General features: G+C 46.9%; 1 protein-coding gene across 1 annotated transcript; it reads left to right on the forward strand.

Moving 5' to 3' along the window:
* Positions 1–591: 591 nt before the first annotated feature.
* LOC149329478 (TNF receptor-associated factor 3-like) lies at positions 592–15,704 on the forward strand. The gene is made up of 2 exons (XM_089559251.1): positions 592–876; positions 14,004–15,704. Exons 1-2 carry the CDS (start codon positions 592–594, stop codon positions 15,111–15,113), a joined length of 1,395 nt encoding a protein of 464 aa, XP_089415377.1. The 3' UTR covers positions 15,114–15,704.
* The last annotated feature ends 212 nt before the right edge of the window (positions 15,705–15,916 follow it).

A 15,916-nucleotide genomic window follows, 5' to 3' on the forward strand; every position in this document is an offset into this window, starting at 1 on the left:
AAGCCTCCTGATAACAAGTAACCTTGCGATGTTATCAAGGGAGGAGAATCAAGATCAATGCCTGTTTTTCAGCAGGGCTTATCATTTGAAGCAGTGCGAATGCGCAAACGAATGAAACACGCCCCTGAGGTCATAGCATAGCTTTCGCTCTAAATTAGCGATGTGCCTGGACTCATCAGCTGGGAAAGAGTTTTGGCGGATAGCGGCACCAAAAGCTATCCCACAACAATCATTCTTCTTTCACTCCTACCTTCCTGCCTTCCCTTGCGGCGCGTTTCAGGTGTCCGCCGAGATATGTGAGACAAATACTTCGCCAATTTCCTTCGTCAAAAACCAATTAACCAACAATCATTATTTCGCATATTTTTTAGCGTACGGGATCAACACGTGTGAGTGACACAGCTTTCCACCGGCGACAGATTTCGCTCGGCGCGCAGTCCGGCATACGCAGCAAAAGCGGCAGCCGATAACCCTGCGATAATCGCCCTGGCAAACGGGGAGGGAAAAAAAGGAAAGACGTTACTGCGATCCTTGTGGCGGCGGAATACGCATTTCTTCGACGCTCAGTGCAACGAGCGTAGGTCAAGAACGATGCCTGCTGCAAGCGCGCAGTATGCGACAGTGGGATTTTCCCCTGAGCTCGACTGGAGGGATCTGAAGTTCGTCGAACCCCTGCCTCCACATCGGATATGCAGTGCCTGTGGCCTGGTGAGGAAGAGAACGGCCCTGCTACCATGCACACACGTGTTATGCGAGTGCTGCTACGAGCAGTGCGTGCGGGATGCATCGCATGCGTGTCCGCTGGACGGCAACCACTACGAGGATGAGGACGTCGCTCTGGTGGACTTCCCTGCGGAAGAGCTGCTTCGGAGAGAGGTAAGCGAAGCAGATAAAACATCCGAAATGTTTGTCCAAAGGAACTTTTCACTAGAACAGCGCTGTATCAAATAGGTCATGATTTGTCGCCAGAGAATCGTGTGTAAAGCGAAATTAATTTGTTTTTTGAGTTGGAAGAGGAGTTTGGTCGCGACGAACATAGTTGGTCGAACATAGTGTTTAATGCACGTACTCCTTTGCCGCGGCAGAGTGAGACCTGCATGCCTGTTTTCTTCGGTTTCTCTGAAATTACAGGGTTGTACGTACAATGCTCACATTTCTCGCGTTCAGCTCTCTTATTAATTTCATATAACAGCAGACATCACGCGAGAACAACGCAAAAACTGAGAACGAAAGGGCAAAAGGCGCGACTTGGTGCATTGAAATACACAAGACACCTGACTTCCGGGACAAGCCGTCCAACTGCCGGTGGCCTCACTCGCGCTCGTCTCGGAAAGCGGGAATGCGGCATCCAGCCGCCTAGTGGAGATCTGTGGGCGTAGACGCTGTGAGCGAAAGACAGCATGAGGCGGCGCACGTGCTTTGTAAAGGTGCAGAAGCTTCTACTTTTTGCTGAAGCCATCTAGCGGCGCTGCAGAGTTGTGACGTCACCTCTTGCATGAAAATAAGGAGGGGCGCGCGAGAGAAGAATAATTCAGGGCGGGCGCTCGACGGGCCTAAAGCGCGGAGAGGCGAAAGCCGTAAGCGCGGTGTTGTTGCTAGTGTCACTGATGTCTGGTTACTATGTTAAGCTTCGCCTCTGAGTATGGAACTCGTAGCGCCATGCAACCTTCCAGGGAGTCCTCAGAACGACATCGCCCATTCGGCTCTACGTCTTCGGTAAATTAGTTTTTGAGGAGAGTAAAGGAAATGTATGTCTCGCATGTCTCCCTGGAGACTTGAACCTCGCCCTAATGGAAGGGAGGAAGATGGGAGTGAACGAAGACACCATATTCACTAGACGCGCTTTTGTTCATTCCGAACCATGGAGCTGGCATGCCGGATTTTTTACCGTGCTCGTCTCGCACTCCGGAGACCCTGGTTCGATACCCCAACTCGACCAATTTCCTACTCTCTTTTATTTATTGATGTGGTCTGGCTAGAAAGCTTAATTAGAATTGGTTGATTAAGCAATGAGCTAAACTCAGTCCCACTTAGTTGGAGGATCACTATGCGATACCTTTAATTTGTTGCATGGTTAATAGCCAAAGTACAATTTGACCCGTTTGAAATTCGCGCACTGTGACGTCACAATCATTTCGACCAATTGAAAAGCGTGACATTTCTGTCTACAACTCCTGCTTACAACGATGAGGCACTAAAGGCTTCCGCCTTAATAAATGAACCATGGGGGAATGGTGGCACAGAGGTATCTGCTACAGCCAGCGTCGACGCTTCAGGGGACGCGATTGTTGCGACGCGCGTCTGTTCTTTTACTCTTTCCTCTCATACCTTTCAACAGGTGCGGAAGCGTGCGTTTCCGAAGTGAACGCAAAGAACCATGGGAAAATCGTCTGTCAGCTACTGCCGGTTATAAATTTTTTCCAGGCTCTGCCTTGTGCATAGCAATTGCCGTACATTCGTGTATCAATTATTCCCTACTCTATTTGTCCTGCGACATTGCTTATTGCACAGCATCACTTTAAGATCAGCGCGTGCTGCGTATGAAAGCATCCTGAACGCGGAAAATGCAAATAACAAAAGTTGTGTGTTTATTCGTGGTTATAATATGTCAGCGTAGGCTGGCTGTTCTGCGTAAGCACGGCACTTGGTTGAGTAGGCGGTTAAACTAGTTTAACGCGTTGGTCATTACATATTAGTTTTGTTTTTTTCTCGTGCGAGCTATACTTGTCGTGGATGAGCAGTTTCGCGAGAGAGCGCATGAGCGAAGCTTCGCATGCGCGAGGAGCGAGTGACGTCACAGCTGAGCAGCTGTTGCGCCGGAGGCGCCGCCGCGCACTTCAGAACCGTAGATTCATAGACCTGGCAGACGCACCGGCGCCGGCGCGCTTTCCAGAGGGTAGCAGACGCCCTATGGCTTCAGCGTCGTGTTTCTGGCACAACATTGTAAATGCCGTCGCATGCAGCACACACCTGTCACTACCGCCACTTAGCTTAAAGCACATTTTGAGGTGTCCACTGTTCCAAGAGAATGGTTTTCCGCCTTCCCTGTGGTTCAGGTGTCCACCGAGATGTGGACACCTCGCCCTCACTTCAAGCTACGTATATCCTGGTATAGCAGAGCTAAGCCAGCGCAAATTTTTATTGCGAAAGCAATACTACGCTAAGTTTTGAGCCTTCAGCGCGGAGCGACGGTAGTTACGGTGGACCTTTCGCTGAGTGACGTGATACCAGCTGCGAAAAAAAGGGCCCCCAGCTCAATCCGTCGGCGGAGGGCGGCGGTAGTCACGGCGGAGAGCCTCGCGCTCCTCTCACCAGTGGCGCTACAGTCGAGGTGACGTCATACCAGCTGCGAAAAAAAGGGCCCCCAGCTCGATCCCTCGGCGGAGGGCGGCCGCAGTCATAATAATAATAATAATGCCTTTATTTTCCATCACAAGGATGAGGGAGGCAGAGAGAAAAAGCTTGGGATGCAGCTTGACGAGCTCTCGCCTCCCCAAAAATAGATAGAAGTTCTACAGGAAAAATATGCAGACAGCATAACAGCATACCAGCAAAGATTAAAAAAAAGAAAGAAAAACCCAGCAGTAATACTAAAGAAATAAAGGAAGCATGAACAGAACCTATTTTTTGATACAACTGTAACACTTTGTAGTGCGTAAAAATGAAACGTAAAGACAAAATTACATAAAATGACAAATTGCAAAATTGTAATCACATAAATTTAAACACAATTACAGGAATTACCATTCAGAAGTTACAAAATCACAACCACAAAAAATTATACAAAATTACAGAAATTACGATTCAAAAGTTACACCCGGTAACAATATATTTGAAACAAAGTTTTGCAACTTTTTTTTTTTTCGAGTGCTCAACAGTCATGTTGTGGCTATGGGAGAGGTTAAGATAGTGCAGCAGACTATACCTATGCATCTGTTTGCCATAACCTGTTCTGTATGCATAAATGTGCCATATTTCGTTGCTTCTTGTTTTGTACGATGCGTGTTTTTTGCATAATGAAGCCAGTGTGGCAATGAAAGGAGTATTGTTTTTATTTTCGGTTTTCTAATTAGAGAGTAAGCAGTATGCATATAAATCAGTAATTGGCATTATGTCGCCTTTCTCAAAAAGTGGTTTCGATGGGTGGTCATATGCTACATTATATACTATTCTAAGAATTCTTTTTTTGGGGTAAATAATCTTTGGAGGTTTGTGAAAGATGTATTTCCCCATACCAAGTGACAGTAATTTAAAGTGACAGTAAATTCCCGACCTAGAAGGTAGTCACGGAATTTCGTGACGCCGAATACCAGAGCCAGTGCCTCTCGCTCGAGCTGTGAATACTTGCGCTCCGCCTGGGTCAATGTTCGCGAGCGGAACCCGATTGGCCTGTGAATGTTACCAGTCGTGTGAAACAAGACAGCTCCCACACCGTACGAAGATGCATCACATTCAAGCTTAAGTTCCTTCGAAGGGTCGAAATGAACGAGAACCTTGGCTGTTTTAAGGCTGTCCTTGGCACGTTCAAACGCGAGCTCTTGAGGCTGTTTCCATTGCCAACGTGCATTTTTTTCAAGCAGCTGATACAATGGACCAAGTGTGGTTGACATGTTCGGCAGAAACCTCGCGTAAAATGTAACCATACCCAAAAATGCACGTAGCTCGCTGACATTACAGGGGCTCGGCGCCTGCATGATAGCGTCAAGGTTTTTCTCTGTGGGATGAACGCCATCACGATGGATGCGATGACCAAGATAAGTTACCGGTGGGGTACGCAACTTGCACTTATCGATCCTTAGCTTTACACCGCACTCTCGGAAGCGCTCCAAGACGTTTTTGAGCCTCTCACCGCTGTCACTCGCTCTCTCGGAAATGAGCACATCGTCAAGATAAGCCTGCGCTCCTGGAAGGCCAGCCAAAACTTCATCCATTTTTCTTTGGAATATTGCGGGTGCAGAGGCTATCCCGAAAGGAAGCCTATTGTAGCAAAATAGCCCTTTTGGCGTATTAACGTGGTAACGAAAGAGTTAATGACGCAAACTTTCTTCGCGTTATCGTCTAAAGCCACTTGGCTGTATGCATCCCGTAAATCAAGAGTGCTGAAATAGTCCCCATCATGAAGTTGGGCAAACATATCCTCAATGATTGGCAATGGGTATTGCTCTGTTGCACACGCTGGATTTACCGTGGCCTTGAAATCGCCGCAGATTCTTACTGCACCGTCTTTCTTAAGCACTGTGACTATTGGCGTTGCCCATTCAGAATGAGCAACCGGGGACAGTACGCCCAGAGAAACTAAGCGGTCTAGTTCAAGTGACACTCGCTCGCGTAACGCGTATGGAATGGGTCTGGCCTTACAGAACTTGGGTACGGCGCCTTCCTTCAGGTGCAAGCTGGCTGAAGGACCCTTGATAAGCCCCAGTTCCTCGGAGAACACGTCGTGGTAGTCATGGAATATGTTGTTCACGCTGGCTTCGCTTGCTTCTTTTGTTGACACGGAGTCCTCGACAAATCGAACCACAGGAACGCCTGCGCTGTTCAGCTGCTGGATTAATTCACGACCACAGAGGCTTGGTCCCGCACAGTCCAACACGGTCAGCGCACACTTTACTGTCGCCCCTTTATGGCAAACCTGGAGCGCAAGCTCCCCAACTATTGGAAGGCGTCCTGTGTAGGACGATAAATTCAGGCTGGACAGTTTGAGTTTCGGCCATTGCTCGCGATGCTTATCGTACAGCTGACGCGGAATGACACAAACGGGCGACCCATTATCGACTTCCATGCTAAGCTGCACGCCTCCCCAGGCAAATGTTCGGCGGATCGGTGGTTCCAGACAGTTTTTTCGTTGAGATACCAAAGTCCAAATGTGGGCGGCATCGTGTTCCTCGTCTACTGGGGTTTCCACTGCCACAATATCATTAACCGGCGTTTTTTCACTTACCCACTCCGCCCGCTTCCGATCTCTTAACGTTACACCTATCATTTTTTTTTCATACCTCGCTGCGTTGTCCTTAACTTCAGCTGAACCCTCTTTGTTAGCCTCCACGTTTCTGCCACATATGTGAGTACCGGTAATATACACTTGTATACTTTTCTCTGAGGGATATTGGTAAACTGCCATTCATGATCTGAGATAACCTGCTATATGCGCTCCACCCCATTCTTATTCTTCTAGTTATTTCCCTCTCATGATCTCGACCTGCTCGATCTGTCGGTGGAGGGCGGCGGTAGTCACGGCGGTGAGCCTCGCGCTCCTCTCACCAGTGGCGCTGCAGTCGAGGTGACGTCATACCAGCTGCGAAAAAATGGGCCCCCAGCTCGATCTGTCGGCGGAGGGCGGCGGTCATGGACGAAGGTAAAAAAAGGGGGAGAGGCCCTTTCCACTCAATACCCTGGGAGAAAAGTGTGAAGGAAATCACGTGGTTTTTTTCTCGATTGGGAGGCCATCTTGTCCCTGCAGCTTGGCGATGGCGTCGTAGTTGCTGTTTACAAACCGGGCGATAGCAGACGGCCGCGGCGTAGCATTTGCGGTGCGGCGTATTCGTACTTTCCTCAACTGCTCGAGTTAGTTTTTTTTCGTGCTCACAGGCTGACGTTGGCGCCGTTCACTCATATCTCAGGTTGAATTCGCTGCAAAACTCTCGTAGTTGCGTGCATTGATTACAACGCGCTCGGCGACAATGATCGCACGGGCATTTCGTCTACTCAGTCACTGCTCGGAGCCGTCGGGAGACCGCCGCTGCATACGCGCTGTTCGTTCACCAGTGATTCAATACGGCGTGCGCTAGAGCGGTCGTCGGCGCATTGTGCGGACGTTTCTCGTCCTGTTCACCACTGTACAGGCTGCTCACCACTGTACGTGCAGTGTGTGTGTGCCATTCGCGCTCCCGTTTACATTGGCAGTGAAACCTCGTTGCTACCTATGCGTGTTCTTGCAACGCTCCATCGAATGTCACTGAAGTTGGTATAACTGTCATTTTCGTTTTTCGGTGATTGAGCTTGTTAGAGCGGCGGTGGCCATGACATGGGCGGAGAGCGATATTGTAAAGGAAGCAGTTGCTCTCGCTTTACTCTTAGTATACAGAAACTTTGTTACATGCCTATTTGAAGCGTGTAACGTTTGAAGCGTGTAACGTTTGAAGCGTGTAACGTTTGAAGCGTGTAACGTTTGAAGCGTGTAACGTTTGAAGCGTGTAATGTTTGAAGCGTGTAACGTTTGAAGCGTGTAACGTTTGAAGCGTGTAACGTTTGAAGCGTGTAACGTTTGAAGCGTGTAACGTTTGAAGCGTCTAGCGAGCTATTTGCTTCAGGGACGTGCCGGGCTCAAGTGTGTTCGTTCATATCGTGGCCAATTCTGTGTTTCTGGTTGCGCACTATGTTTAGACCGGTTTCCTGTAGCAGGTTTGCAATTACTTTTCTAGCTGATGTCATGGCCAAGAAGTGCGAAAAAGGCGAAGCTCTAACTGAATTTCGAGGCCTTTTCGCACATGTGTTTATTGTGCCCATGTCCTGTAATAGTGTTATTTTTCGTAAAAAGTACTTAGTGAAATGAGGATCCACATGTGCACTGAATTTCATTGTTGCCTGTGGTAATTGTGTTCAGGAAAGTAAAAACAGCACTAAATTTTACACAAACCACACAGAATGACGGACTGCGCCCCTCCTGTCAGTCTTTCTGTGTGGTTTGTGTAGAATATAGTCCTGTTTTTACTTTCCTGAACACAATGTCACACCAACTAGGCCAGGAAAAGGGCCCGTGGTTATGTTGAAGAATAATAATTTGATGCATTCATTACGGGCGATAGATCGACATTCATTGCCTGTATTGTCCATCACAAGTAAAGTGTGCTACTATGCCATGACATTACAAGCTAGTATTCCACCAAGTACAGAAAAGCGGAGCGTACAGCTGCAGCTCTGCACATTAAATATCAAACATAGCATTGAAATGAGGCACAACACCATGAAACTTATACTGCAGCCACTGGGTACTCCTAAACTTCTAGAAGTCTGAATAGCTACGGTCATATACCGGGTGTCCAAGCTAAATGTAACCAAACTTTTAAAAAAGGCGAAGTGTCCTAGTCAAGTGAAAGACTCAGGGTTGTTCATAGTCGCATGGCCTACTTTTGAGTATTTTTTCGCTTTTCAAAGTTACTTAATTAGTTATGTTTAATTAGCTAACTTTTTAATTATTAACTTCAGGAAGAAAGTGTCAATGCAAAAGTTCTAGATGACCTCGAAAAACCGCTAGTAGTGCTGTTTCCGTCAAGTTACCATTTACGTAGCTTCACTTATTGGCCTTAGAAAAAAGTCACGTGACCAGCTGCTCGCTTACTTCTCTGCCCCAATGTGCACCCAAAGTCTCATCGAGGAGAGGACATCAGAATAAATGGATTTTATTCTTTAAGGCGCGTCTTGGGACGTTGAAGTCGCACAGTTGTCATGTGGAAGCTTTTTCTTATTGTGCGGGTTATGGGTAAAGGCCGGTAAAAAACTACTTTACGTAAATATTACTTTGCTGCAAATGTCTCCGTAAGCTGTTTCTCAAAGTAATCTACAACTTTTCCATTCACACTTTGTTCCTCAAGTCAATAATTAAAAAGTTAGCTAATTAAGCTTAACTAATTAATCAACCTTGAAGAACGAAAAAAATACTGCAGACTAGGTCACGCGACTCAAAACAACCCTCATTTGGTTTCAGACAGCTAGGACACCCCGTGTTTTTTAAAAGCTTGGTTACATTTAGACGGGACACCTGGTATATTATGCACAATACTATATAGATCTGTGGGTGTGAAACATATGCTATGCTGCCATACTACAAAGGGCGCATTTACAGAGGGGACAGTGACATTTTAAGCGCATATTTCTTGAAATTTTTTCATTGAGAAAAAGGTGTTCAGAATGGTTGTCATATGTAATATTTAAGTCTTTTGGAAAAAAGCGACCCCCCCCCCCCGCCCCCCCTCGTCCATAAATCCTCCCCTCCCGTCTACTATGTGCACTTTGGCCCTCTCCATTTCTGTCGCCTCTATGAGTGGCTTTTGAATTGTTGAATCAAAAGTCATTGTTGGCACAGCCACCATTACAACACGTTATGATACATTTTGTTTTCAGGGTCAAGAACTCAAACTTTTTAGTATATTTGCCCCTCCTCACTGCTGTATGAGAAAGCATTCCTTGCTTTTCCAGCCGCACAAAAACATGCTATGAAGACAAGTATGGTATTCAACACCAACAACAAAATAGTGCAGAATTTTTCTTACCCTAACTGCTGCAGCAGAATGCACTGTTGACACTGCCAGCTTCCAAAACGCATGCAATGGAGGCAGATTGCAACATTCAGCAACAAGAGCTGCAATAAAAGGCAGGTTCAACACTTAGGTGGGGCGCGTGGCCATGCATGTCAGCATTGTTCACTGCTGAATCGAAAGCAGACACGTGCACAATTCAGCGACAAAGGTTCATTAAAATATTTGTCTTAGCTGCTAGCTCATTTCATGGCCTTTACGTTTTTCATATCAGTGGCATGCACTGCTTTGCTGGTTTCGGACTGATTTAGTTGTAGACTTCGCGTATTATTTTGTTTACTTAGTAAATACGCAAAAACATGGAAGCATTGGTATCAGTTAACATGATTTTTAAGACATACGAGTATACATTTTTTCATTTTAAAGAATACATATTTCACTGTTCTAGACAGTGAACTTTATATAATGCACAATGGCATTCTCAATGGCAATGCAGTTATTCTTGCGTTTGATCCCTCCGCAAATTCTGAGGAGGCCGCGCTGCAACACGAGCCCCCCCCCCAAACAAAATTTCTGGCTACACCACTGCCTTATAGTCTGTGCCATCAGAAAACAAAAAACATAGAAAAAAGTGGCGAGGGATAATGCATGTCAAGATGGGTCACCGCAGTAATTGAAAGCCAAGGGCACTTCCTGCGCTTGCAGGAGTTGGAGATTTTTTCCCGGCTGCTACTAATTGTGACCAGGGTCGAGCAGTTGGAGACGGCACGAATACGACGAAGTACGAAGCAGTCACTGGAAGTAGCCGCCTGTCTCACACGGAGATTTCCGCTTTAACTTTTCCGCTTACGAACACCAGCATAGGGCACCCTGGACCGAAGAGTAGCCGAGGACCACTAGCGCGGGGGCCTGTTCCCATGCGGTAGCACGCTCCTTCGTTGGCTCTGAAACGCGCGCGCAATCGGCGCGGCGACGAAATGTAAACAGGAGCCCGTCGGGACAAGATGGCGCCGAGCTTGTTTCCGGCTTCACAAAATGTCCCGTGATGGCCTCTCCTCTAAATTTTCCTTCCTCCAAGCTGGCGGTAGTCACGGCGGTGAGCCTCGCGCTACTCTCACCAGTGGCGCTACGGTCGAGGTGACGTCATACGAGCTGCATAAAAAAGGGCCCCCAGCTCGATCCGTCGGCGGAGCGCGGCGGTAGTCACGGCAGTGATCCTCGCGCTCCTCTCACCAGTGGCGCTACGGTCGAGGTGACGTCATATGAGCTGCATAAAAAAGGGCCCCCAGCTAGATCCGTCGGCGGAGCGGGGCGGGTAGTCACAGTGGATCTTTCTCACTGTGTACAAAGATACTTTGCCATGCCGTCTACTGCCAATCAGAAGAAGGCAGCTCGCCAGTGTGAAGCCAGGAAGAAAGAACGAGCTTTCGCAACCTACCGGGCTTAACCAAAGTAAGCCTCTGCCAATTTTTTGTAGCAACGTACGTACGTAGTCGTTTTATTGCGAAAGCAGTACTACGCTCATGAACGGCCTTTGCGCAGCGGCGGCCGGTAGCCACGCGTGACCTTGTGAGGAAGTAACACTGCAGGTGGAATTTCCGCATCAAAATTCATTAGTTAAAGAAAAGAAATAAACGAGGCGGCATTTGCAGGAAAGGAAACTTTAATTTTAAGCATTGAAACGAAACGCGAAAAAGAAAACAAGAGAACAAGGAGGCAAAAGAAAAGGAAAAGAAAACTCTGGCGAGAAGAGAGTCAAAAAAGGAGAATCACACTTAAATTTATTTGTCTCCCAGTGATGAGCCTGGTGCGTCGAGCGAGGAAGCGTGGCTGGGCGACGGGGCAGTGTTTAGGCGCGTTTCGGGTTCCCTTCGTTGACACCCGTTTGGAGGCGTTCTCTACGGCGGCCTCAACGCTGCCGTAGAAAATAGTCAGCGTCTGTGTGCTCCGGCATGGCCCCCAGGTCAGGTAGCCCGGGTATGCAGCGCAGATGTCAGAGGCGACCAGTCCTGAGAAGCTGTCGGCTGGGAGGGGAGAGATGCGCCTAGGTCTCATGGCTGAGGCACCCGACTACGGCTGTCCGGGTCTGGTCACCCGCACGTCTGCAGCCGGGGCCCAAGCCTGGGAACTCGGGGACCCAGCAGAACACGTCCACCTCTGTCGCCGACCGCCGTCTTCCTCTTCTCGCCCGCACGTTCTCTCTGCCACATATTCCCTACCTTTTCTTCACCGTCCGCCTCCCGTGCGTCTTGTGTCGCCGCAGTGTGGCGCTGGCTCCTTACAGACCTGTAGACGCGGCGCACAGCGTTCCTTCAGTTGTAGGCGCTGCACTTTTGCTTTCGCAACCTACCAGGCTAGAGCTAAGCCCCCACAAATTTTTCAATTTTTCATATGTAGAATAAATCCTCAAAAATCAGAAGCCATTCTGTTTGCTTCAAAAAACAAACCAGTAAGTTTGATTGGCGGGCTTCGCTTGGGCAGCTCTACAATCGATATAGTAAAAGAGCACAAGGTTTTAGGAGTGGTACTATCGCACTTATGACTTGGGATGCGCATATACAGCAACTGGTGAAAAACCTCTCTTCCGCCGTTGGCTTAGTACGTCGATCTCGAGATATTTTTCCGACTAACATTAAACTTCAAGTTTTTCACTCCGTCTTTCGGTTGCACATTAATTTGGGCCACGACTACTAAAAAAAAAACATAACTCTACTACACAGGCTCGAAAAGAAAGCTGTTCATTGCATTGCTAATGTTTCATACTTTCACCACACTCATGACCTCTTTAATCAGTTCAAGTTGGTCAGTATACAACAGATTTACGATTACCGTCTACTGTACCTGCTGTACTTCTCTAGTTTATCTTACCAGCAGTTCCTGAAGGAGCTGTGTACTCTTACTTTGCAAACTCGCACCTATCGAACCAGGTCGTCTGAGGAATGGTTTGTACCGCGCCCACGCACTAATTACCTTCTGCAAACATTAACGTACAACGTACCGTTTCTATTAAACAAGATTAAAACACAATTTTCAGGTTCCATTGCCCTAACGCGCACAGCTTTGCGTAGCATGTTTGTTTCTGGGCAATTTTCTAAGACTGCGTTATGATTTTGAGTGGTAATTGTGAAATTGGCCACACAGAGTGAGTGTGTGTTTGCCTTCTCATGGGGATCTCACGTGTAAAACGCTTTATGGTACTAATTTTATTCGTTTATTGCGTAGTTTTATTGTAGTGCACATTGTTCTTTTGTGGCGTAGTTAAGTTGATAAATGAAGTCCGTGTATTCCATTACAATATTCACTTGCATTTTAACTATTGTACTCAGTAAGTAGGACACTGTATGTATTCTGTGTCATATTTCATTCGTATTTGAATTATTGTAGTGCATATGATGTGTTGTGTTGCACATTTCATTTGTATTTGAATTATTGTAGTGTATATGAAGTCGCTGCTGCCAAAATGGTTCCCTGATCTAGTCAAGCTGTCCTCACAGCTTTTTGTCACGGAAGCCGTCAACATTGTATCAGTGTTGAAAATAAATTTGATTTGATGTGTTTTGAAAAAGTTAATTTGTTTATCACGACAAATTATTCAAATCGGACGAGCTAAAAAAGTGGTACTGTAGCCTAAGATAAACCCCTATAACATCCATGCAGTTTTAGTTCTGAAGAACACTTAGTTTTTTCTGAAATCTTGGTCCAAGTTAGCTGGGACACTCTTTATATGCTGCTCCGTCAACGCGTGGAACAGGCGTAGTGAAAGTTATAAATTGGTGCTAGCTTGCTTGAATTGCTCGCAGATATGTTACGAATGTTTATAGAGGAGGTCCAGTGTAAATTTAGCCAAGGGTTAAAAAATAAGACATTTGAGGTAGGCCAGGGAAACCGCTTACATACAGCTACCAGCCGGCTTGCGTATCCTAAGCCATTTTCTGTTCTGTAAGCAATTAATTAACCATCAGGCTGACTACACCCACTGCAGGGCAAAGGCCTCTCCCATGTGTCTCCAATTAACCCTGTTCCTTGCCAGTTGCGGCCACTGCATCCCCGCAAACTTCTTTATCTCATCCGCCCACCTAACTTACGGCCGTCCCCTGCTACGTTTGCCTTCTCTTCGAATTTACTCCGTTACCCTAAAGGACCAGCGGTTGTCTTGCCTTCGCATTACATGCACTGCCCAAGTCCATTTCTTCCTCTTGATTTCGATTACAATGTCCTTAACCCGCGTTTGCTCTCTCACCCACTACGCCATCTTCTGATCTCTTAACGTTAAACCTATCACTTTTCTTTCCATAGCTCGCTGCGTTGTCCTTAACTTAAGCTGAACCCTCTTTGTTAGCCTCCACGTTTCTTAAGGTAATTTTTCTTAAGATTAAGATAATTTTTCTAAATGCGTAAATATGGACTTTATACAGCAGATGTGAATAGCAAAGTTGGAGAGCACCTTCAGAAACACCCATTCCATTTATTTGCGAGAAATAAAGCCTCACGTGTATCTTTTTTCCGAGCTGCAAAGAAAGGACGCGAAATAAAAAAAAAAAGTCGCGTGACTATTGCATTCGCTCACCACGATTGCGGTTTTCTCAACCGTGGCTTGAAAGAACGAAATCAGCTGCTGGTACGGCGCGACGACCTCATTGTTCTTGAAGGCCGATATGTCGATGGTGGTTGCTGCGCACGCGCGAGCAAGTGTGCTAGCGGGGCGGGGGAATTTGCACTTTCTACATTTCCTTCACTTTTTCATTGCAGGTCAAGTGCTGGAACGAAGACAACGGCTGTGAGGCAGTGCTGGCTGCTTCCACGCTCTCCGAGCATTTCCAGCGGGAATGTCGACACCACCCTGCGCGTGGCCCCAAGTGTTCGGCCTCGGTTCTTTGCAGCGATGTGTGCTCACACCTGAGATCGGAGTGTGCAGCACCGGCGACGCCTCTTGCTCCAGAATCTGGCCATCAGCCCAGCGACACGGAAGATACATCACTTTCGACATCATTCCAACAAGTCATTCAGGAGCTAGCGGAGGAAATGAGAGAGCATCTTGGGCAGCTGATTGCTGAGGTTCTAGGCCAAGGTGATAGACTGAACGAAATGTCTCACGGGATAAACACCTTTAAAGAAGCGCTCAGAGACGAATTTGCCCAAGCAACGAGAAAAATCCAGGAGAATGTGAAAAGGAGTGTGCACGAATCCGCCAGTGGTAACGAGCAGTTGAAAGAGCACTTGATAACGCGTACTGATAATCTTTCGAGCAACCTAAACAAACTGGAAAAAATGGTTAAAGATGAGCTGACGACTGCAAAGAAACTGAGCTGTGGCAATTGCTCGCGAATTCTGGCATCAGTTCATCAAATGAAAGTTCAAACTCTGGATAATAGCGAGAGGACTCTGGACCGCATGAAGACATTGCTTGCAAGGGATGAACCACGAGGAGTGCATAGAATCTTCTATGTCCAAGGAGTGAACTCGCTCGATGAACGAGCGCTGAGAGAAGGTCTTGCTTTCTACGAGAGCGACCCGATGTACATGTGTGGCTACTGCATGTCACCTGCAGTCTATTTGATAAAGGATGGCGAATCTGTGCGCCTGCATGCCGGTCTCCGCTTGCAGAAGGGTGACAACGACGACGCTGTTGAGTGGCCATTCCAGCACAAAGTACGGCTGGGCGTAATAAACCCACAAGATAAGAGGCAGTATCTCGTTGAAATTAAGCCACCCCGTGGATATCCATCCATACAAAAGCCTACAACACGAAGCAACCAAGCATTTTTTTTCAATGATCCGTCGTTCAATGTTCGCACTCTAAGGCTCAACGGCTTCCTGGTCGATGACCAGCTTCAGATTAAGTGGGAAGTCCTGCCGTGAGTTCCGCTGGAGAAAGTCGTGCGATGCAAGCCATTCCATTCCACGGGCATTGCTTTCAGCAGTTTGATGTCAATGCGTAGCGCATCCGGCGTGGACAACTTCCTCCGTCTATTCGATTTCGTCCCTGAAGTGCATGCGTTCAGTTCTCTTCTTTTCTTTTAGTCAGGTCTAATCTGAAGAAATCGCATTAGTTGCAACTAAAACTTGTGGCGCATTGTCCTAAGCGCAGAATGTTTATCTAGTTATTTTGTTAAGCACACTTTTTCGCTTTGTGTTTGACTGGGTAACTAATCTTCTGTAATTGGGCCCGCGTCAGCCACACAGGACCGAAAACAGAAAATGTTACTCCGAAATGGTACTGAATGCTTATGAGGATAGATGGTGCATAACGAAATAAACAGCTGCAATGCTTCAAAACACTGCGTTTTACTTGGGCAATGATCTTGAGGAAATGAGTTCAGAATAAAAAGTAAATTCACGTTGTGAATTCATTCTTTAGTGCTTGGTCTTTGGTTTACTACGTGTTTAAGCCTCGGTATTCTGGAAAGCGCAACTTAGCAGGAGGTAAACAACCGCTGGTTACCTGTTCGGGTGACGAAAATAATAAAAAGCATTGATTTGACGTGTTGCAATCTTCATTTTTTTCCCTATCTAGTCTTTGTGGATGAGCCTGTCACAGTGGAGATATAACATTGACACGTGTATGATTTATCGAAGGATGCGAACATTCGTGTCTCAAAAAATTTGCCGGAAGTGGAGCTTTAAAAGCACTTCTCTTTATAGTGAGCGCCTAATATTCCGGT

This window comes from Amblyomma mixtum, chromosome 9 (genome assembly GCF_055824585.1).
Source record: "Amblyomma mixtum isolate Tamu chromosome 9, ASM5582458v1, whole genome shotgun sequence".
NCBI classification, from domain to species: Eukaryota; Metazoa; Arthropoda; class Arachnida; order Ixodida; family Ixodidae; genus Amblyomma; species Amblyomma mixtum.

What these genes read in the sequence shown, in the direction of transcription:
- LOC149329478 (XM_089559251.1), top strand. Translation starts at nt 592, where the DNA reads ATGCCTGCTGCAAGCGCGCAGTATGCGACAGTGGGATTTTCCCCTGAG. An exon ending in AAGAGCTGCTTCGGAGAGAG is followed by an intron (nt 877 to 14,003) that starts GTAAGCGAAGCA and finishes TTTTCATTGCAG; the next exon opens with GTCAAGTGCTGGAACGAAGA.